Below are 24,306 nucleotides of genomic sequence, written 5' to 3' on the forward strand. Positions count from 1 at the left end.
TATGAAAATAATCAACCGGAAAAAAAAAAAAAGAAAGAAAATAATCTGAACCTACTGTTTTTGTTTTCTTCTCTAACATAGTGATACACGGAAAGTAACTTCTTCCTTAAAAACAGCTACAAAGTTTCAAACTACAATTATTATTGTACACCATTCATACATGAGAATTGTTACACCTCATTTTTCCAGACTAGACATTTGCCAGAGAAGTACATTTGCAGACAAGTACCTCCTATAGTTTTAACATATCATTTATAGATTTTTTGGTTTTTTGTTTGTTTTGAGACAGAGTCTTGCTCTGTCAGCCACGCTGGAGTGCAGTGGCACGATCTCAGCTCAATGCAACCTCCGTCTCCCAGGTTCAAGCAATTCTTCTGCCTCAGCCTCCTGAGTAGCTGGGATTACAGGTTCATGCCACTACACCGGGCTAATTTTTGTATTTCTGGTAGAGATGGGTATTCACCATGTTGGCCAGGTTGGTCTTGAACTCCTGACCTCAGGTGATCCACCTGCCTCATCCTCCCAAAGTGTTGGGATTACAGGCATGAGTCACTGTACTCAGCCTATAGATCATTTTCAGTTGGTTAGGATTTAACATTACAGTATCCCAAATATGGTTATTCTGTTTTAACTCCTCACAGGACAAGCAGCAGAAAAGATTTTAAAATGACCAATTCTAAAAATATTAATTAGCATCATTTGAGAAACAAAAATAAGAAGTACATTTGAAAATCTTAACAGTTCTACAGCACAACTACTCTAGTATATCTTTGGTTCTCTGATCTCTTCAAAGCCAAGTTTCTTGAAAGAAAACTAGTTTCTCTGCACCCTTCTTACCAAATGGAATCTGGTTTCTGTCCCATTAATCCACAGAAACTGCTGTGGCTAAGTTTCCCCATCAATGTTTTCAAATCTTATTTTTTTTACTTGATCCCTCTGAGCATCTGACACTATAAACCACTTCTCTCTTGGCTTCTGTAACTCCCCCTCTCCATTTGTTTCTCTACTTTTTGTCCTTTAAGTCTCCACTTAGTCCTTTCTCTCCAACCTGTAAAATAATGGTGCTCTTCAGGGAGCACTACTTAGCCCCTGTCTCTTTTCATTTTGAGCATTCTAATGCACCTCCACAGTTTGACCTAACACAGGAGAGTTTATCCTGGTCATTAAGATATCTCTCTATCTCCTACAAGAAATCTTTCATATGTCTGCTGCCAGAGTAATCTTTCTAGAACACAAACATAAGATCACACCCCTTGTTAAATTTCACTTAAATAAAAGCCCAAAATCCTAAGAATAAATATAAATAAATGACCTGTGCTTTCCTTTCCAAACTTACTTTCTCCGCTGCTCATCACAATTTTTCCATAGCTTTGTGTCTAAGTTTGTCTGTTCTTCAACTTAACCCCAATTCAAATGTCACCTCTGTGAAGCCTGAGTTTCACACTTCCTCTTCCCCTCTTATGTACTCTTTGTACATAAATTTTGTAATTATCTGCATTTACATCTTACTTTTCACTGGAGCCATTTAAAGGCACAACTACAATTAAAAAAAAAAAAAAAGACTAAAGACCTTGGAAATATCTGCAAAGGGAAATGATATTCAATATACTAACAAATATGCTAAACAGAAAAATAAGGGAAAGCAATCGAGTTACAACCATAACTGACTAATCTCCTTTAAGGCTAAAGAAAATCCATCCTTATTTATACAGAATAGCTAAGATCAAACCAACACTTAAGCTTGTCAAGATGCAATTTCTAACTGAACCTTGGTTTAAACAAAAAGAAGTGGTATTCAACCTTTTCAGCTGCAGCTGAAAATGGAATGACTTTTTACTGATAAGAGACACTGGCCTAATTATGTTAGTTCTCATTGAATGTGAAAGTTTAAAAGAGTAGTCATTCAAGGTAAACATACTAAGATGTACTGACAAAGTGTCTATCATTAAGAAAAACTAAGAATGAAAATAAGAACTGCAATAGAATCTGGTTTATTCTATTTCTTTAAAGTTGCAGCTAGCATATCTTAGTTACTACAGTGAAAGGGGTTATGGCAAAAATAGAAATAAACCCTATACTCAAACTACTTCACTTCTAAATTATAGAAATATGCCACAAAGTAACCTGCATCTTTTCTTTATACAGTATTTGCAAAATAAAAAAGGGTGTTATTATAATCACACACTGGAAATATGAATTAAAACTTATTACAATGTTGATATTAAATAGATTTGAATAAAGTTTTGTAACAAATATTTTGTTTGCTCACATTACACAAAAGTAACTGGGAACTACAATTTCCTTCTCAAATTCTTTTTTTTTTTTCTTTTTTTTAATGGACCAGGTCATCCAACCTTCTCAAATTCTTAAAAAGAACACCACCTCTAGGATGAATTAGTGATACTTCATAAAAACAATGAGCAGAGGATCAAAACAAGCATCCTCTTAAGTGCAGCATCTGGAAAAGAAAAACAGCAAGGTAGCTCATTTATGAAATCAAAGTCACACAAGCAGACTGGATATATTCAGACTGGATACCAGAATATATCCAGTTTACTAATCAAAACATACAAGCTTACCAATTAATAAAGGACTATGGTAGAGGTCCAAAACACACAGAAAGAGGACAAAAGAAAAAACAGGCAAGCCCCCTCACCTACTCCTTTTCTAATATAGAATAAGGATTTTAAGAAAAAGCTTTGAGCTCCCATAGGACTAATTATATACATACCTCAATTTCAACTTTTTATACTAAACTGCAACTACTTATTTTCACTTGTTTCCCTAATAAAACTACAAGTTTCATCTTTGTACCTTTAAAAAACACATATAGATCAATGGCTCCTGCCTATAAATCCCAGCACTTTTGGACTCCATGGAAGAGGATCTCTTAAGGCTACAAGTTCGAGACCAGCCTGGGCAACATAGCATGACCTCATCTCTCCAAAAAAAATTTAACAAATTTAAATTTTTTAATTAAAAAAATTTAAAAACCATATACATATATATGCTTCAATAGCCTTTCTGCTTTTGGATTCAATAAAGACCACAAATCCATGGATTAAGAAACATCCTGGGCAGAGGTTTTCTAACCTGCGCGCGCATGCGTGTGTGTGTGTTTTGAGACACAGCCTTGCTCTGTTGCCCAGGCTGGAGTGCAGTGGGGCAATCTCTGCTCACTGCAAACCTCCCCCCACCCCCAGATTCAAGTGATTCTCCTGCCTCAGCCTCCTGATTAGCTACAGGCACGCCACCATGCCTGGCTAATTTCTGTATTTTTAGTACAGACAGGTTTTCACCATATTGGCCAGGTGGATCTTGAACTCCTGACCTCGTGATCCAGCCGCCTTAGCCTCCCAAAGTACTGGGATTACAGGCGTGAGCCACTGCACCCAGCCACATCTGCTGCCTTTGCCTTTTAAAAAGTTAAATATCTATGATTTTCTCTCTTTTTTTTTTTTGAAACCGGAGTCTCCCTTTACCGCCCAGGCTGGAGTGCAGTGGTGCAATCTCTGCTCACTGCGACTATGCCTCCTGAGCTCAAGCAATTCTTCTGCCTCAGCCTCCTGGGTAGCTGGAAACACAGAAGCCCAACACCACGCCTGGCTAATTTTTGTATTTTTAGTAGAGATGGGGTTTCACCATGTTGGCCAGGTTGGTCTTGCACTCCTGACCTCAAGTGATCCGCCACCTTGGCCTCTCAAAGTGTTGGGATTACAGGCATAAGACACCATGCCCGGCCACTACATGGTTTTCTCTGAAACAATCCTGAAACGCTCCTAACCCAACTTTTGGTTGCAGAAGTAAGTTTTTCAGAAGACTAGCATCAGGAGCTGCTGTCTCTTACCCAAATGTACATTCCCTGCCCCCTTTATATCATGATATTTGAGAAAGACCTATTCTAGTCCTAAGTGGTCTATAAAAGTAATTCTGACTTTCTCCCAAATAAGTGTCACTACTTGTTTCATATATAATGACGAAATTAAAAACCATTACACTACGAGAATTACAACCAGTAATGAAGTCTTTAAACAATTTTTGCAATGATCACAGAATAAGTCAAGATAGTATTCTACAAGCCCATTACAAAGCAGGAAACCTTCGGATGATTGATTCCTCTCTATAAATCCTGAGTAAACTCAGTAATGTTTAAAAAAAAAACTGAGAATAAGGTTAGAAGTAGCAAAAATCTGGTACTTTACTATCTCCTTTCTCAACTTGTCCATAATCTCCACCCTCCCATACACATTCCTCCACTCTAACATATTAAAATAAAAACGCTGATAAGTTGATCTTTCTCTCTCTAACCCTCATTTAGTCAGCAAGAAAAGTTATACAATGTGCAAAAGTGAACACAGAATAGACACGTTAAGGAGGTAAAGCGTTCCAAAAAGATCAAATGAATCAAAAAGTTCTGAATTAACAGACTTGGTAAAGACACCAGTTCCCACCCCCCCCCCCCGACTTTAAAAGGCAGCAACTGGAATAAATCAAGATAAAAAAAGAATCACAAAAATAGTGCAGGACTGTGTGGAAAGAAACTTTACAATTTTCAGTGTCAAACTGCAACATGATAAAGCAACAGTATTCCTCAAACTGTTTATTTTTTCTCCATCTAATAACCTAAGTCAGCTTCACATAAAATACAAAGTTTCTGTACCAGCAAAAATACAAATGCTAATGAAACTTCGGCTTCTAAGGTATTAGAATCACAAAAAGAGTGCAGAACGTAACTTTACAATTTTCAGTGTCAAACTGCAATATGATAAAGCAACAGTATTCCTCAAACTGTTACGAATATTTTTTTCTCCATCTAATAACCTAAGTCAACTTCACATAAAATAGAAAGTTTCTGTAACAGCAAAATTACAAATGCTAATGAAACTTGAGCTTCTAAGGTATTATTACAAATCGGACTTTACTGTCTTAGATTTCATTAGCTTAACCCAATCCACAGCAAAGTTAATGTTAAAAAGCAGTATACCCAATGAAGCAATCTTAGGAACAACGCTATCGTGTGACACATGGGGAACTACGAAAGAACAACTTACTTTCAGTATACTGACTCAGGGAGAAATAAGCGGTTCTGATGGTTCAAAGTTACGCTCGTCTCACAGACCTAGTGATGACGCGAAAGGCAACTTTAGTGACACACCCAGCGCCGACCGCCACGTTAAGGATACAGCTCTTCCGAGGTGGAGAGGGCTCTCGCCAGCTCTGACTGCTACTGAATCCGGATCCTGCTCCTCCTCCCAGAGGAGGTCTACACCCCGGCTTGCCTCCTCGCTCACCCACTCCTCGCCCCCGACTCCAGCGACTCCCACCCCGGTAAGGCCTGCCTCGAAAGCGGAAACGGTCCAAGGCGAGGTGGCTCCGCTCCCAGAAAGACGGCCGGGGACTGCTTTCGGACAGTGAGCTCGAAGGCATCCGCACAGAGGGCGGATGAGACCGGAATGGTTCTTTGGGTCGGTAGCTGCTGGGTCCCCTGAGGTGGCCCCGCTCAGACGCGTGCCGCGAGCGTGAGAAATTCCTCAGCTGCTGCTGAGAAGAGGACGATGACGAGGAAGAGCCACCGCCTCCGCCAGATCCACCGCCCCGGGCCGAGTGAGGAGGCCTTCGCCGCGGATACGGTAACAGCCCGCCGCCACTGCTGCTGCTGCTGCTCCGGCTCCGTATCTGGCTGTTGTTATCGTCGTCACTGATTTCCCCATCTTCAAGCTCCCCTTCTTCCTTCGGCGAGAGGCCACTGGAGGCCGGGGCCGGAGTATCTACGGTCGCCATCCGGGGAGCAACGCCTTCCACACAACCTTAGCCCTCCGTCCGGGGATCCGCCCGGCAATTGCCTCGTTTCCCGTCTTTCCTAACGGACCGGGTCGGTGCGGTCTTACCCTACTCGGACACCTAGCGGCCTCGGCTCCCCAACTTCCCGGCACCCCAGCTCTCTCTCACCGGACCGTCGCAACCCACTTCCCTTTCCTAGCGCCCCCTTGCTCCTCAGCGATCGGGGTTCTTCCGCCTCGCGAGAAATGGGCTCAGGTAGCGGCTGTGCACAAAACGTCACTTCCTGCGACACGCAGGAAACAAAGGCTCCCAATTCGCGCGATAATAAGAACCACGCGATATTCACTGGGATTTGTAGTCTCTCGTCCTTCTTCGGCTTTACTTTTCCGGTCTACGGGTCACACCCACCTCAGGATCTGGCCTGGTACAGCTGGGTGCATGCAGAAGTAAGCGGAGCTGCTCTTAGTCGCAGCCTTGAGAGAGTTTTATTGTAAAACTCTTTATCGTTATTTATAATAATCGGAGGGGAAAACACCTCTTCCTTTAATTGTTTTGAGGACCGCTGCCAAAGAAACGCAGTACACCTGCTCCCTCTTGGGGGCGGGGAAAAAGAACAGGTTGTGTCCGCCATGTTGGTGAAGTCAAACGAAGGCGACTAGAGCTCCAGGAGGGCCAGTTCTGTGGCCTTTAGTCCGCCATATTAATAAAGAGAAACGGAAGGCTGACCCTCCCTCGCCTCCGCCCCCACATACACACCCCTTCTTCCCACTCGGCTCTCACGATTAAGGCACGCCTGCCTCGATTGTCCAGCCTCTGCCAGAAGGAAACTTAGCAGCCAGCGCCTCAGTAGAGACCTAAGGGCGCTGAATGAGTGGGAAAGGGAAATGCCGACCAATTGCGCCGCGGCGGGCTGTGCCACTACCTACAACAAGCACATTAACATCAGCTTCCACAGGTAACCTGGGCAGGGAGTGGCGGTGACGGAGACGGGAGTTCCTATTCTTGGTATCGTTTGTGTAGAAGGAACAGGAGGATTCTAATTCTAATAACTTTCCCAGCTGGTAACAGGAAAGCATCATATGTCCTTTGTGTTTCTCAAATCTGTCCAATTTTACCCTGCTTTCGGGGAAGCTTTACTAATTTTCTAAAAGAAATCCAAGTACTGTGTGGTGATTACCGCTTAGTAAAAAAGTAACAAGAGGATATCGTAATTTTTCACTTTTACCCCCAGGTTAGACCGGGTCTTGACGAGAATGACGCCGTAAGGGAGACAGAGATCTTCCCATTCAATCAGCAATCTCCTTAAAAGCCTGCTGTGTTCCCGTTAAAATTAGGAAATTCTCACTAGATGAATTGACATGGGAGGCATTTATATTTCTAACCTAATTAATCGAATCTAAGTAATTCTGCGGAGGAATTGAGTCATCTTTGATAGCCATGGAATTAAGCGATGTTAATTAAAGTGAAAAAGATAACCTTTTTGTTCTTACTAGAACAGTAATAAAAAGAACCTAGGTTTTCTTTTGTTTGCTGGAAGAAAAATCAAAATTCCTTAGTTCTGTCAAGCCAGAATTCTTAAAAGCATTTTGAACTATGCCTGGGAAATAACAGGTACTAGGCAAATTGTTTACCCTCTCTGTAAGTGCCCGCCATGTGCCTGAAGAAAAGACACATTAAAAAGTTAAGTGACACTAGTTCTGACTTTATATATTTTATATACCCAACAACGTATATGTTGGTATGTAGAAATTATATCGTTGTCCTTTTTCCCTACCTCACTATTACGAACTGTACTTTTATTAAAAGCTGCCACTTAAAAAAAAAATCCTTGTGATCTTTCTGTTTTTAAACCAATTCACGCATATGTAGTGCTTTATTCATTCATCCATCAAATATGTACGGAGTTTCTAATTGCCTGACATTGTGCAAAGGATCCGGAAAGTTCTAACCCTCCTGGAGTTTAACATTTAATCGTAGATAAAGACATAAATAATTATAATTAAGTGCCACAAAAGAAACATTAAGAGACCTAACTTAGTCTTGGAAAGTCAAAGAGCACTTCTCAAAGGATATGACATTTCAAATGAGATGATGACAGATTTGGTCCTGTATGCTGCTTAAGTATTTTCTGTTTTATCCTAAGAGTACTTGAGAAGTCCTGGAGAGTTTAAGAAGAATGGCATGATTAGATTTGCATATTAAAAAGTCTTCTGGCTGCAGTGTGGAGAATCGTGGGATTACTGAAAGTGCTGGTCAAGCATCATCAGGGATGAACTTGATGAGAAAGGAACTTATTACAGAATATTAATTTACCTATTTTTTCTTTCACAGGGAAGTCTTTCTACAGTGTCAACTAAACTAAACCCTGTACTCAGTTGCTAGCACAATCAGCATTGGATTAGGTAAGGTGAGAGCTGACAGAGAAAAACTAGGAAGCTGTAGTAAATAAAACAAGGAAAGTCTACCCAATTTTTCAGAGTAGGGTGGTATTAGAGTAGAAATGGAGTTGAGGAGACAAGTTTGAGAAATGCTAGAGGAGAAACTAATGAATTTAGCAATTTCATTGGATAGATGAGAGGGGAGTCCAGGCACCAATAACAATGTTTAGCCCATCGTGATGGCTCACACCTGTAATCCCCGCACTTCGGGAGGCCAGGGCAGGCTGATCACTTGAGCTCAAGAGTTTGAGACCAGCCTAGGCAACATGGTGAAACCTGTCTCTACAAAAAAAAATACACAAAATTAGCTGGGTGTCGTGGTGCATGACTAATCCCAGCTACTCAGGAGGCTGAGGTGGGAAGACTACCCAAACTAGGGAAATCGAGGCTGCAGTGAACCATGATCATGCCACTGTACTCCAGCCTGGGCAATGCAGTGAGACCCTGTCTCAAATAAATAAATAAATAAAAAAGGGATGAATGGTGGTACAATAACGTGCATAAAATTTGCCTGCTATGAACTTAACATTTTCATGTGTAACCTCAGAAATTTAGATCTTAAATTAGTATTCATTATAATAAAATTACATTCCTATTTTGTAAATACAAACCAGGCTTAATTAATTCACTCCTTTCCTACTAAGATATTAGTAGACTTCTTTTTTTTGTTGTTTTTTTGAGACGAGCCTCACTTTGTTGCCCAGGCTGGAGTGCAGTGGTGAGATCTCGTCTCACTGCAACTTCCACCTCCTAGGTTCCAGCTATTCTCCTGCCTCAGCCTCCCGAGTACCTGGGATTACAGGGGTGTGCCACCACGCCCAGCTAATTTTTGTATTCTTTAGTAGAGATGGGGTTTCACCCTATTGGGCAGCCTGGTCTCGAACTCCTGACCTTGTGACCCGTCTGCCTCCGCCTCCCAAAGTGCTGGAATTACAGGCGTGAGCCCTTGCACCCAGCCGTTAGTAGACTTCTATATCTCCATGTGCAAGTTATTTTGCTTAAACTTACTGTATGTTTCTTACCTCTTAGCCCACTCTAAAGTTTCCCCAGTAATCTGAAATTGCTCTCGCTAACATGACCTCTATGTCTCTACATTCATTTTTCATGCTGTATGATCATTTTCTCCTTGAAATACTCTCTAATTTTGAATTATTTTAATTTTATGATTATCTTCTTACTTTTTTGGGCTGTCTTCAATCACCTCTGCTGCTCTTCTCTCTACACCTTAGCCCAGGTCTTCACATTCATATCAAAATAATTTCAGTTGTTCCTGTGGTCTCAGCATCTACTTGTTGATGCCGCCCAAATCAATGTCTCCAATCCATCTCCTTCTAATGAGATCCAGACTTATAGGCCAAGTGTCTACCCAGTATTTCTCTGGTCTCCTTCCAGTTACCCAGATTCATTATCTATATTGACAAACTGCCCTTCCCCAAACATACCCCCACTTCCTGTACTCTGTTTCTCAGTGAATGAAGACACCATCAATCTGGAAATTTGAAAGTCTTCCTCCCTTGACTTCTCACCATTACCTCTTAATTAGATTATTGCAATAGGCTCTTAACTGGCTCACTGCTTCCATCCATGTACTGCTAGCCACTCTTCTATAATTAGTAGTATGTTGCTAAATATTTAATAAATAGTTATCTAGGGAGGGGGAAAAGCCCTGATTTGTAGTGTGTCCCTGCTTTCTATGATATAAATATTACTCCCAAGTCTAGTTTCAAGCTATCAATATGACATCAGTGATCATGGAGTTGGGAAGAGATGTGCAGTCTCATACTATTCTGTAGTATTTCCACCATACAGATACAACAGGCATAACCTTAAGAGTAAAGGTGACAGTTAAATCACTAGGAAATTTGGGAGTTTTGGTTATTTATTACCTTTCCTTTTAATGTATTTAACTGTAAATTTATATAATTTAATTTTTAATAATAGCTGTGTTTAACAACTGGCACACAAATTTTCTGTTAACAATCAGCTCTCACAATTAGCCTTTTAATGACTTATCATTGCCATTTTGGATAAGGTTCAAAATTACTCTTTGATTTAGAAGGCCCTCCAGTATTGTTTCATGATATAACACTATTCTCTGTCCCCGAGATATTCTTAGCACTGTTTACTGTCGCACCCTAACTTCCCTAGCTGATCCCTATAATTTTTAAGGCCTTCTGACTAGACTGGCTCTTCCCTGTTTTATGGTTTCATACAACCCTGTACTTACCCTTTTATAAGACTCATGGACACTTGTAGTTACTTTTATTATAATAATAAATAGCATTTATTTAGTATTTAGCATGTACTGTGCACTGGGCTAAGCATTTACTCACATTTTTTCGTTTAATCTGTATGACCACACTAGGTGCTATTCTTATCCCCACTTTATAGATGATAAAAAGGAGACCTGAAAAGGTTAACTTGCCTAAAGTCACCCAGATATTATGCACGGGAGCCAAGATTAGTGCCCTGGTTTGAGTCTAGAGACAGTGGCCTCTCTGTTCTATTGCGTCCAGCTATTTAATTCCCTACATTCCCCATTACCATATACACTAATGGAAGAAAGGTACTATGTCTGTTTTGTTTACTACTATGTCTTCAGTGCCTAGGACAGTGCCTGGAATGTAAGAGGCATTCAACTAATTATTGAAGATGCACACAAAATAGCGCTGTTTAAACTACTGAGTGATTTTACAAAACATCCAGTGATTATTATGAGACTGGTTCTATTACTGAGGTGAGGCTAGGCAGAGTAAATAAGTTATCAGAAAATCTCTACTTCCAGCCAGGCATAGTGGCTCATGCCTGTAATCCTAGCACTTTGGGAGGCCAAGTCAGGTGAATCACCAGAGGTCAAGAGTTTGAGACCAGCCTGGCCAACATGGTGAAACCTGTCTCTACTAAAAATACAAAAAAAAAAAAAAAATTAGGTGTGGTGGTAGGCATCTGCAATCCTAGCTACTCAGAAGCCTGAGGCAGGAAAATCGCTTGAACCCGGGAGGCAGAGGTTGCAGTGAGCAGAGATTGTGCCACTGCACTCCAGCCTGGGCAACAAGAGTGAAACTCCGTCTCAAAAAAAAAAAGAAATTCTCTTTAGGAAAAAACCTATATGTGAATTGTAGAGTGACATACAGATGTTAGTATCTTCAGATCGGTGTACGTATAGGGTTGAGGGTGATGGGGACAGAAGATGGGAGAGTGTTGACTAAATCTGAACATTTCTTTGTGCTCCTCATTTCTGGTAATGTGAGCAAACCTAGTAGATGCGATATACCCAAAGGCGTTACATACGGAGGCTGCATTTGGGGGCTTCTGAACCACATAATCTTCTAACTTGGATTTTGTGGGCTTTTTGAACACTAGTCATTTCATAATATTTAAAGGATAATGTAGTCAAACTAAAGAGTTTTATACAAACTTACTGCATATGAATGTTAATTCTTATATTTCCAAGTCACTGGTAGAATTTTTAGAGATAGCCCCTTATATTTGTCTCTTCCTTAAGAGGTACACCCTGGATGCATATTAGTATACAGTTGACCCTTGAACAATGCAGGGTTTCGGGGCTCAGAAGCTCCCTCACCACACAGTCAAAAATCGGAGTATGACTTTTGGTTCCCCAAAAATTGAACTCCTAGACCGGGCACGGTGGCTCACGCCTGTAATCCCAGCACTTTGGGAAGCCGAGGCCGGCGGATCACAAGGTCAAGAGCTCGAGAACATCCTGGCCAACATGGTGAAAAAAAAAAAAAAAAAAAAAATTGAACTACTAATAGCCTTACCAATAACATAAACAATCAATCAACACATATTTTGTATGTTGTGTTCTATACAGTATTCTTACAATAAAGTAAGCCAGAGAAAAGAAAATGTTATTAAGAAAATCCTTCTGGGCATGGATCTTAAAGAAATTCAAGAGCTGATCACACCTGTAATCCCAACACTTTGGGAGGCCAAGGCGGGTGGATCACCTGAGGTCGAGAGTTCGAGACCAGCCTGGCCAACATAGTGAAACCCTATCTCTAACTAAAAATACAAAATTAGCTGGGTGTGGTGGCACATGCCAGTAATCCCAGCTACTCAGGAGGCCAAAACAGGAGAATTGCTTGAACCTGGGAGGCAGAGGTTATAGTGAGTCGAGATCGCGCCATTGCACTCCAGCCTGGGCAACAAGAGTGAAACTCTTGTCTCAGAGAAAAGAAAAGAAAATCCTAAGGAAGAGGAAATATATTTACTATTCATTAAGTGGAAGTAGATCACTATAAAGGTCTTCATCCTTGTCATCTTCACATTGATTAGGCTGAGGAGGAGGGAGAAGAGGAGGGTTGGTTTGATGCCTCAGACATGGCAAAGGTGAAAGAGTTGGATAGGGAGGCAGGAAAGGAAGGCACACTTGGTCTAACTTTATGGAAATACATCATAATTTCTGCCTTACTCTTTTTCATTTCTCTAAAAATGGTTCTATATTGTACCAATCCTTCCCTGTTTGCTTTTATTTCAGTGATCCTATTATAGAAGGGTCCGTGTTATAAAAGAAGTCAAAAGCAGTCTTGAATAATCAGAACCCTTCTGCCAGATTTTCTAATGTCAATTTTCTGGCACTGCTTCTTATACATCTTCTTCCTCATCATCTGGCAGTGGTTCAGAAGCACTCACCTCCATCAAGCAGTCTTCTGTTAATTCCTCTGGTGTGGTTTCTTAAATCAGCTCTTGAAGTACTTTAAGATCCATATCTTGAAACCTGTCATTGCCCACCTTTTTTGCCATATCTACAATCTCTTTCATGATTTCCCTTATCAGCCCTGTTACAAAGACTGTGAGGTTATGCGCAACATACCCACATACTTTCTTTTGCAGGTATTTATTGTTTGGGGCTTGTTGTCTTTCACCACTTTTTCTGTAACAGTTTTCAATGGTACAATCCTTTTATACTTCCATGATGTTCTCTATCTCTGTTAGGGTTTTCTTCCATAGCGTTGGCAGTCCTTTCCATAGAGTACCATATGTAATGATCCTTAAAACTTGTGAACCTCTGATCTAGAAGTTGAATTAAAGACATTGAATTTGAGGACAGGTAGACCACTTTGACACTTTCTGTGTTGGACTCATGAATCTGGGTGTCCAGGGGCATTGTCCAAAATGGAAAGAACTTTAAAAGGCAGTACCTTACTAACAACATACTTCCTAAATTCAATGGAACCAATCCAGAAAAAAGAGTTCTTATTGTCCAGGCCTTCTTATTTTACAACAAAAAGATTGGCTGCTGGTGTTTATTTTTCCCTTTCATGCCTCAGGGTTTAGCAAGTTTATAGATGAAAGCAGAACTGATATAAACCCAACTGCATTTGTACAAACGAGAGTTCAGCCTATCCCTTCTTGCCTAAATCCTGATGTTTGCTTTTCTTTCTTACTAATATATATCCTTTGTGGCACTTTTTTCAAAAAAGGGCACTTTTGCCTGCATCAAAAACCTGTTCAGACAGATATCCTTTCTCCTGAATGATCTTAATGGTATACGGGAACTCATCCACAGCCTCTTGCTCAGCAGAAGCTGTTTCTCTGTTATCTTGGCATTTTTTAAGCCAAACCTCTTTTTAAAATCATCAGACATCCTCTGATGACATTAAATTCTGCAGCTTTAGATCATTCACCTTCCTTGTGTTTAATCATATAACAACCTCACTTTTTCTTTAATCATATTACAGTTCTATATAAACTCTAATATGATTTCGTTGTAAACTTTTCTTTCTAAAAAGAAAAAAAAAAAATCTACCTGTAGTCCTGGAATATAGGTATGCCTTTCTTACGGCAATTGTGCACTCACATAAAAGCTGCATTTCCCCTATGGAATAGATATTTCACAAAAAGTGCAAGGTTTTTGCACCTGCTGGCACAGCTGTAGCAATAGCTTGATGAATTTTTTTTTTTACAATGGCGCTAGATTTATTTATTTTAAATTGGCAAGCAATCACAACTGCAGACCTAAATATCTCTCTCTCTCTTTATATATATGTGTGTGTGTGTGTGTGTGTGTGTGTGTGTGTGTGTGTATATATATATCATGCTATTATTTGAAGCTTATGGTATTACACTAAATACAATGAAAAATATGCAAGAACTACTAGAGATCACATTCTGCCTTGATACACAATTTACTGGAGAGACAAATTGCTCAGAGATAATTAGCATCACACGGCACTTTAAGTGGGTACTCACAGCACTTACCGAGCTCAGCACAATAGCAACAAAAGATGGCTATGAAATTGTTACAGTAGTACAGTATATGCTACAGTTAGTTTTATGCAATTATTACTGCATCTTTACATTTGTTTACATTCTTCTGGACTGAAGGATGCCATGTATGGTTTCTGTATAAATGTTTTATAATTTTAACTTTTTAAAATTTGTGTATATTTTGTGGTAGTAAATGATAAAATAGACTAGTATCTACATATGTTTTATGTATTCATAACATACCTTTTTCTTAATTTTTTTGATACTTCCAGGCTACATGGTTTGTCTGCAAGTTTTTTCCAATTGTTTCAAATTCCAGTATATTTATTGAAAAAATATACATATAATTGGACTTATGTAGTTCAAATCCCATGTTGTTAAAGGGTCAACTATGTTTTATATTTGAAATATGAAAGGAAAAACTTTGCTACAAAGTATTTTGCCTTTTTGTAGGTAGTCTTTCTGCTGCACTACTAATTGAAGAGTTGACTTTTTAAAAATATTTGCTGTTTACATAAAATACAGTATATTATTAAATATTCTGTATTTGTATTAATTCAGCAAATTTTGTTGAATTCCTACTGTTTGCAAAGCATTGTGCTAAGTGTCAAAGATAAATACATGACAGGATGTGATGATAATGATCCCTGTCCTCAAGAAATTTGTAATCTTTATGTTACTGCAAACTAAAATGGAAAAATTACAAAACAATGTGGTAAGTGTCACAGTGATGTGACATAGAGGAAGAAGTACCAGATTCTGCCTAGGTTTTCCTTGACAAAATTTAATCTTTAGATAATCTGATTTTTCTTGACTACATATATCAGCAGCAGATTAAAGTATGGTGAAATTATTCCTGCTTATAATGGTTCTACTTAAACTTGATCTAAATCAGTTTAGTCATGCTTTATTTTACTGCCCAGGTTAAGGGCTAATTGGGAAGAAATGTGTCTTTTTAAAAACCCTGAAAAATAAAACCACTCAAGTCAGGTTTTGACTAATTTTTTTTTAACTTATAAAACATTACCATGAATTGGTTTCTGTTCCAGTGTCTGGATATTGTGAGTTTAAATTTTTTTAATGTAAATGGGACACATTTTTAATCATTACCTTCTAAATTTCTTTTAATCCTTTAGGAGCAACCAGAATTATGATAGTTGGAATTTGAGTTGCCTATTTTTTTTTTAAGGTTTCCTTTGGATCCTAAAAGAAGAAAAGAATGGGTTCGCCTGGTTAGGCGCAAAAATTTTGTGCCAGGAAAACACACTTTTCTTTGTTCAAAGCACTTTGAAGCCTCCTGTTTTGACCTAACAGGACAAACTCGACGACTTAAAATGGATGCTGTTCCAACCATTTTTGATTTTTGTACCCATATAAAGTCTATGGTAGGTAATGTTACTCTCCTTTTTAAAAAACCATTTTTAGAACCCATTCCTTTTGTTTATGCAGTTATTAACTGAAATTCATTTATAGTGATATGCCTCAAGAAAGTTGCAGACCTTCCTCTTGTACAGTAAAGGTGCAGGCTGGAATCAGAGTTCGGGTCTCCTGACTCCAATATTCTTTCCCCAATCCAAATTGTTTTACTATATTGGAATTTTACATTATTACTAATTATTATTAATAATTAGACCATTGGCAAAACTGAAAAATCATATGAGCAATGAAACATCCAGCATCACTCTGCTCTGATTTAAAAATAACATACAAATAGCATGTGCAAATTACTTTAAGAGCACCACAGCTAGAGTTACACCAAAGAATGTAAGTTCAGAGAGAGGCAGGCATAACAGAAAACTTCAGAGAGCTTGGGCATTTAGGGTGGGCTTTTGAAGCCCGGGGAGTTTAAAATAGAGGAAAGCGATCTTGGCCTTGCACAGAACAATTACAGTTGCATAATGAGAACAAAAACCAATGGGTTGAGGGATGAGTAGGAAATAAATGTTAGAAAGTGATATTTAAAAGGAAGGAATGAAGAAAAAGTAAAATAAAAAAGGAAAGATTTAAGGTGCAAGATGAATGAATTAAAACAATGTTTTATCTAGTCAGGGAAGATCTGACCAGAGAGGAAAACCTAGGTGGGAAAGACAGGGTCCCCAAAGGTCAGAATGGGTAAGATGAATACAAATAGTTTAGCTTTGAAAAGGAGGACAAACATGTTTTCCTCTGAGAGAAGAAAAACTACTGTTTCTCTTGTTTGTAACAGTTAAACTTTTAAATGTTATTAGTTATTATTTGAATGGGAGAGGAGGTTGTGGTAAGCTAATTACCACTGATGTTAGAAAAGCTCCAGGAGGGCAGGAACTTTTGTCTTTTTCCCTTGTGAATCTTCAGCACCTCAAACAGTGCCTGGGACATAGTATATACTCAGATACTTACTGAATTTGAAATATACCTTATTTTTGATATTTTGATCATTTATTTATTTAATAAATACAACTAACTTTTCATTATGCGAGAATCTGAGCTTAGTGCTGGAGATATAAAGATCAAAAAAGGGCCGGGCGCGGTGGCTCAAGCCTGTAATCCCAGCACTTTGGGAGGCCGAGGCGGGTGGATCACGAGGTCAAGAGATCGAGACCATCCTGGTCAACAAGAGCGAAACTCTGTCTTAAAAAAAAAAAAAAAAAAAAGGATCAAAAAAGAGTTCCTGTCAATTCCCTAGGCAGAGGGACTAACTGTAGGTTTCATGAGGATATTTGTCTTATTTGTTCAGTGTAGTGTCCCCAGGAATTCATAGTATGTGTTTCGATAAATGTTTAATGAATGAAAAACACAGACTTATGAGGATATGATATAATCTGGAAACTCTCAGTGGCTTAGTATTGCTGGAGTATAAATCAAGATGGTAAATTGCACAATGTGGTGAGATCCTAAATTGTATAGTATGCCATGTAAAAATTTTTTTTTTCCTTTAGATAATGGATAGGCAAAGAATAATTTGGCCAGAATAGAAATGGCAAATATTCTAGAAAAATTATCCTCATGGCAGAATGTGGATTAATGAGGATCAAAATGCAGTGGAGAGATCAATAATGAATAATATAGTCAGAACAGATATGATATGAGCCCAATATACATAGTGACATTAAGAATGACAGTGTTCAGTCTTATTGTGTAACAGAGAAAGAAAAAAAAAGAATGACAGAGAGGAGAGGATTCATGATAGGAATATTTAGGAGGTAGAATTAACAGGACTTGACCATTTGAATGAAAGAGAGAAAAAAAAATCTCCTGATTTGGGCAAATGTTCCTAGCCAGATTTTAAATCCTTGAAGATGTAACCATGAAGAATTAATAGGTAAATCTATTTAGAAGCTTGATACTTAAGAATATATTTCTACACATCCTTCAGTTTTCAATAAGTAGGACCCTGGGTCTAAAATATTCATCAAATTGAGAAAATGGTGTTTAATTAAAAGGGGATCAAATTAATTTCATAAATAATAAAATATCAACATATATTCTGAATTGACCTTGGTAAGTAAATTGCAAAGGATCTTTAAAGTCTCTATGGAATCATAGTCAATAATTTGGAAGAAACCTTGGAAGTCTATTGTCTATTTCCAAATCAGTGTTTGAATCTCTCTGGATATAGGACAAAAAGAAATAGGTGACTACAGTCAATTCGACCAGTTAAAAAACTTAATCTTGGATTACATGAGATGGCTGCTGCCATTTCCTATTAAAGTTTTAAAATTGACTTTTTAAAAAGCAGTTTAAATACTTTGTTATCCAGAACTGGACAGTATTTGCTTATTTGTGATGTTTCATAATTTATGTTCAACCCTCTAATTTTATTCGGCTCAGAAACTCAAGTCAAGGAATCTTTTGAAGAAAAACAACAGTTGTTCTCCAGCTGGACCATCTAATTTAAAATCAAACATTAGTAGTCAGCAAGTACTACTTGAACACAGTTATGCCTTTAGGAATCCTATGGAGGCAAAAAAGAGGATAATTAAACTGGAAAAAGAAATAGCGAGCTTAAGAAGAAAAATGAAAACCTGCCTACAAAAGGAACGCAGAGCTACTCAAAGATGGATCAAAGCCACGTGTTTGGTAAAGAATTTAGAAGCAAATAATGTATTACCTAAAGGTACATCAGAACACATTTTACCAACTGCCTTAAGAAGTCTTCCTTTGGAAGATTTTAAGCTCCTTGAACAAGATCAGCAAGATAAAACACTGCCAAGTATAAATCTAAAACAGACCAAGAGTACCTTCATTTAAGTTTAGCTTGCACAGAGCTTGATAGCTATCCTTCATTCTCTTCAGAGGTAAATTATGGTACTTATGCCAAAATACATTATTTAATAAAGTTTTACTTGAAGTAACATCACTATGTAATTTGTGAAGACTTGACAAAAGAACAAAAAACTTTTTATGAAAATTTTATTTGAAAATGAATGGAAGTGCCTTACATTAGAATTATGTACTTAAAAATTTTCCTAGGAAAGTGTTTGTTTGAAAGGCGTTTTTTGTTTTTGTCTTTTTAAACTACTGTTAAAGAACAGCTTATGATAAGTAATATGTTTAACTTATATTAGAAAAGAATTTTTTCCTGTACCAAAGTTGGCATATTGCATTCTAAATAAGATGCGAAATAGGAGTTAACCAACATTTAACATGACCTTAAAACTGCTGGGGTTTGTATTAATTAAATTATAATAGGCACTGTGATTTGAAAAATTTATAGAAAAGAAAAGGTACTGGCTCGCGCATGTAATCCCAGCACTTTGGGAGGCCAAGGCAGGAGGATCACGAGGTCAAGAGATCGAGACTATTCTGGCCAACATGGTGAAACCCCGTCTCTACTAAAAATACAAAAAATTAGCTGGGTGTGGTGGCACGCACCTGTAGTCCCAGCTACTCAGGAGGATGAGGCAGGAGAATTGCTTGAACCCGGGAGACGGAGGTTGCAGTGAGCCGAGTCGCGCCACTGCACTCCAGCCTGGCGCCTGGTGACGGAGTCAGACTCTATCTCAAAGAAAAGAAAAGGTACAGGGCAAGTTTTTAAATTTAAACTTTCTGTATTTTTTTTAACCAGTAAAAGTGAGATTATGATGGCCTCTCTCATAAGAATATTCGATTTTAAAATAGGTTGTAAAATATTTTGAAAATATTTGAATGTGAGGTACCATTGAGTCATCCAAACTAGGTAAAGCCTCAAGTACTTCAAATTAGTAAAATCTAGTAGGTGATTATATTCACCTAAGAAAACGTAAAATAATTTAGAGTTCAGGACCTAGCTTTTATCTTAAACAAATAGATAAATGTATACTACTCTTTTTCTCATAATAAAAATCTTACATTTCCATTCAAAATTGGTGCTCCCATATTTGTTGATAACCAAAACTCCTAAACTTTTTTTTTTCTTTTTAACTACTTTCCAAATACATACTATACCTCAAAAATAGCAAGCGTATCAATATCGTGGGCTTTTTCTTTCCTCTTCATAAACCCACAGTAAAATTTAATCACGGGAAACTACTTATATCTTCACAATTTGTATTAATAACCTAAAATGTTATCACTTTATCTTAGACATCAGCTTGCTTTTTATTTCCTTTATTAGTGAGTGAAATAGAGCAACCAGCATGCCTGTCTTCCCAGCTATTTGGGAAGCTAAGGTGGGAAGATCACTTGAGCCTAGGAGGTTGAGGCTGTAGTGAGCTGTGATTGCACCACTGTACTCCAGCCTGGGCGATGGAGTAAGACTCCTGTTTCTAAAACAACAACAACAACAACAAAAAAAAAACAAATAGAGCAACCATAGTGCATAAGGGAAATGTTCCCTATGGAAATATATGTATGTCTGTGATAGTGGTATGCAAATGCTAATTATTTTACAAAATAAAAGTACCAGAACTATTCTTATTATTGCCACTCGAACAACTAAAGGGTTTGCTTTATTTTACTAATGTTTAAAAGGAACTCTTTGCTTCAAACAGCTTTGTTGAAATCATGTAAAAATTTGCTAATATATAATCAAGTTATTTAACTCAACTTATTTAATTCAAGCTTGCGATACTAACATATGAAGGTAGCATATACCAAGTCATAAATTGTTGTAAATCTTCCCTGTAAAGTAAGAGCTACTTTATGATTTTTTAAAAAAACTTTTTTTGCCAGCCATTAACAATTGCATTTGCTTGGATCCTAGCAACAATTCTTTTACAGTATTAGCACTCTTTTTACTAAGGAATGCCTCCCAACGAAATGCAAAAGTAGGAAAAAGTCTCTTATAATTCCCAGAGGTATTTAAAACAGGTATTTATGAAAATCTTTTTGTGGATGTTATAAATCTTGCTAGTTATTTTATCTTAAGTATTAGATGTAGTTCCTTGGAATTGTTATTATATATTTATTTTTTTCTACTATAGTTTCAAATAACTTTTCACCAGCATATTATTTACTGACCATATCTACTTTATAACTCAAAATAAGTTGGACAAACAATCTTCTGAATAAAAACTATTTTTTCCAAATATAACCACTCTCATGTGGTTCACCCTTCACCCCTGCTACAGAACACTTATTTATGTAGCCCAGTACCCATCTACAATAATATCTTGATATTTTGACAAATTTTTTAAATCATAAAAATAAAATATTGTAAAATACAACAACCTTTTGACAAGGTTACTTCATCTTCATTCATTATTATGTGACAGTATTAAATAAACTACTACTCAGTAATTGTAAACTATTCTGTGTTTTATCTGTCATTTTCATGTTACTGTCCTGATAACTTGCTCCAAACTCTTCCCATCAAATTGTTTTATTACCATACATTTGTCTACCTTAAAACTAGCTTCATTCACAGAGAATAACCTAAAAGAAGTCTATTAAAAATCCTGTTTTCAGTTTGATAGATTTTTTTTTTATCACTCTGACCGTGAAACTAACTGAAATTATAATGGTTTTTTTCCTCTGCTAGTCACAACACAGATCTTCTGTTCATTTGTTCTCTGTCTACGGGGCACCAACCTCTACAAAGAACCAGCCAAAGGCTAGGTACTTGATATAAAAAGGAATATGACATAATTTTCTGCCCTCAAGTTGCTCTGTCTCCTGAGAGAAACAAGTAATATTTATTATATAATATGTTAAATGCCATAAAAGAAATACAGTCCTTTGATAAATGCTGTTGAATTGGAATTCAATAAAAACTGTAAACTGTAGACCTTTTTATAATCAAATGCTTTTGTTTTAAAACAAAACAGATTCCTCCTTATATTGACTTAGCAAAGGAGGTACAACGACATTAGCATTTGACCTGAAGTATGGTTTTTTTATTGAATGAGCTGTAAGACATTTTTACTGTTTAAAATGAACACTGAACAAATTTGTTATTAATGGTATCTTTGTTAAAAGTAAAACATAGCTCTAAATAAAATACTATATCAAAACCCAGTACTGGAGTTCATTTGAAGTTTGATATTTTGTGTAAAATAACAAACGTATTAACACAGATTTTTTAAATAACTCGGAATCTTATAAAGCACTTCAGTACTTATTTGTTCTTTTTTTCCTTACAAACATTCTGTGTGGTAGGTGGTATTATCTCTGATTTACACATGAAGACATCATTGTTAATGTCATTTATTTATTCATTCTGGCATTTACTATGTGCCAACTTGCACAAGGAATAGAAATGTCTAGATAATAATGAATGTCTAGATAATAAATGTGTTCTAGACAGTTCTAGATTGAACATAGGTCTCCTGCCAACAAATTCTCTCTGCTGTTCACATTACTCTTTATTTAACATATGAACCAGGTTACTAAAATAGGGAAAATCATGTGTCTTAAAACATGAAAATAGTAACGTCTTTGAGGTCACTTGACCTTTTCTAGGTAGGCTTTTTAATGTGTTTTATCTCATTTCTCAATGTTAGAATACGGGTAGATTTAATTTTGCTATATAGGAAATGGTTCATCTTTGTACCAAAATATTGGATTCTTCTGATATTTAGACCGTTGGAAACTTTCTAAAATTAGGATTTTGTAGTGTATACTAAACAATTGCAAATTGCATATTCACAAAAATGTATTCTGAGTATGGTGATATTAAACATTTTTCCCCAAGGAAATTACTGTCATGCCTGTTATTTCTAAAAAATGTACATAAATATTTCTGTGAAAGTTCTTTTAAATTGACCCCCTACAAGACTTCTGTGAAGTCCTTCTCCCTAAATTGAAGCAAACTGTAAACCAAATAAAGATCATGTAAAGCCTTGAAGAGGAATTGTTTTCATTTTTGTTGCTCAAGTTATATCTAAATGTACATTATAGTTTATATGCACTGTTTTAGATACTGGTTAGGCAATCTAGACAAGATATATGAAGGGCTGTAAAAATGGTAAGAGTTTATTCTGACCATAACTTGAGGCTCAGACAAAAATTTATTTGCAGGCTAGGTACAGGGTTCATGCCTGTAATCCCAGCATGTTATGGAGCTAAGGTGGGAGGATCACTTAAGGCAAGGAGTTCAAGATCAGCTTGGGCAACATAGCGAGACACCATCTCTACAAAAATAATAAAATAAAAATTAGCCAAGCACAGAGGCGTGTGACTGTAGTCCTCTAGCTACTTAGGAGGCTGAGGCAGGAGTATTGCTTGAACCCAGGAGTTCAAGACTGTAGTGAACTATGATTGTGCCACTGCACTCCAGCCTGGGCAACAGAGTGCAACCCTGTCTCAAAAAAATAAAAAAATGCAGACAATTGTCAAGGCTCTATTTTACTAACAAAAGGGAAAGAAGATTATGATACTTTATTTTTTCTGATTAAAATATTGTTCAAATACTGTAATTCAAAAAATACTATCTTACTAAGAGAAACTGATCAAACTAGGATGTGCCATACATGGTGTCTGTCCTCAAGGCTACTGGAAAATAATATTCCATTTGTTTATTCCTGCCCTCACTTCTCCCTTACTCTTTCCCTAAGGCCCTTTTAGAATGAGCTCAATCTAATACCACAAATCCATCTTCAAATTGCTCCCTAGTTTTTAAAATCTGTGCTACAAACATTTAAAAAAACAAAATATTTGGGTTTATCGTCAAGAAGGCACATATCGTTTGGGTGCAGTGGCTCACACCTGTAATCCCAACACTTTGGGAAGCCGAAGCAGTAGGATCACTTATAGCCAGGAGTTTGGGACCAGCCTGGACAACACAGTGAGACTTCACCTCTATTTTTATATTTAAAAAGTTTTAATGAGGTATATACCTATTTCTCAGATGAATTTTCCGTTTTTTTTATTTAGCAAACACTCCAAAATGTGTTATTTTTAACTCTTCTCCATTTTCTTAGACTTCCAGTTTTCATGTTCTTCTTAACCACCAAACAAACCTTTACAAATTGCCCTTCCTTTAGCTTAGTCACTGAGCAAACTGTCATCTTTCAGTTCTTACCTTGGATGCTCCCCTCTCTTATGTGACACCATGCCTAAACATACCAAAGTGACATAAGTGCTTTTCTCCTTGAGTCCTGTTTATATATAACTTGGATAAAGTCATCATCTTATTATAATGTAATTGTCTACATGTCCATTTTCATCTGCTGTACTCCTTCAAGGCAGAGACTGTGGTGTATGTGTCTTAGCACTCAAACCACTCAAATACTAGCACATTTCAGAAAATCTAAACCAATCCCTTTGGATAAGATTCAAAAGGGTTGTAAATAAAATGTGATAATTTCCTAGCACACAGTAAGTGCTTTTTGCCATAAGAATAATTTTTGTGAGGCCGGGCGCGGTGGCTCACGCCTGTAATCCCAGCACTTTGGGAGGCCGAGGCGGGTGGATCATGAGGTCAAGAGATCGAGACCATCCTGGTCAACATGGT

At 37.6% G+C, this 24,306-nt stretch overlaps 2 protein-coding genes and 1 long non-coding RNA gene across 3 annotated transcripts in view; 1 reads left to right on the forward strand and 2 right to left on the reverse strand.

Annotated features, from left to right (window-relative positions):
• Nucleotides 1-6,011, reverse strand: part of ZFC3H1 (zinc finger C3H1-type containing) — a 53,925-nt gene extending 47,914 nt beyond the window's left edge. Inside the window, exon 1 of the mRNA XM_017510074.2 lies at nt 5,184-6,011. Coding sequence (XP_017365563.1) covers nt 5,184-5,781 — 598 coding nt within the window. The 5' untranslated portion in view covers nt 5,782-6,011. The remainder of the gene's footprint in view (nt 1-5,183) is intronic.
• Nucleotides 918-5,166, reverse strand: LOC119468429. Its single transcript, XR_005197107.1, has 2 exons — nt 5,052-5,166; nt 918-2,458 (listed from the first exon to the last, which is right to left on the reverse strand). It is a non-coding gene; the product is annotated as an uncharacterized LOC119468429 (long non-coding RNA).
• Nucleotides 6,012-6,607: 596 nt separating the features above from the next.
• THAP2 (THAP domain containing 2) lies at nt 6,608-18,787 on the forward strand. The gene is made up of 3 exons (XM_017510075.2): nt 6,608-6,736; nt 15,643-15,838; nt 18,264-18,787. Exons 1-3 carry the CDS (start codon nt 6,666-6,668, stop codon nt 18,681-18,683), a joined length of 687 nt encoding a protein of 228 aa, XP_017365564.1. The 5' UTR covers nt 6,608-6,665; the 3' UTR covers nt 18,684-18,787.
• Nucleotides 18,788-24,306: the final 5,519 nt, after the last annotated feature.

This window comes from Cebus imitator, unplaced genomic scaffold (genome assembly GCF_001604975.1).
Source record: "Cebus imitator isolate Cc_AM_T3 unplaced genomic scaffold, Cebus_imitator-1.0 Scaffold429, whole genome shotgun sequence".
Taxonomy (NCBI): domain Eukaryota; kingdom Metazoa; phylum Chordata; class Mammalia; order Primates; family Cebidae; genus Cebus; species Cebus imitator.

Coding starts and splice junctions, on each gene's coding strand:
- THAP2 (XM_017510075.2), top strand. CDS start 6,666: ATGCCGACCAATTGCGCCGCGGCGGGCTGTGCCACTACCTACAACAAG. Junction 6,737..15,642: donor ATTAACATCAGCTTCCACAG/GTAACCTGGGCA, acceptor TTTTTTTTTAAG/GTTTCCTTTGGATCCTAAAA. Junction 15,839..18,263: donor GTACCCATATAAAGTCTATG/GTAGGTAATGTT, acceptor TATTCGGCTCAG/AAACTCAAGTCAAGGAATCT.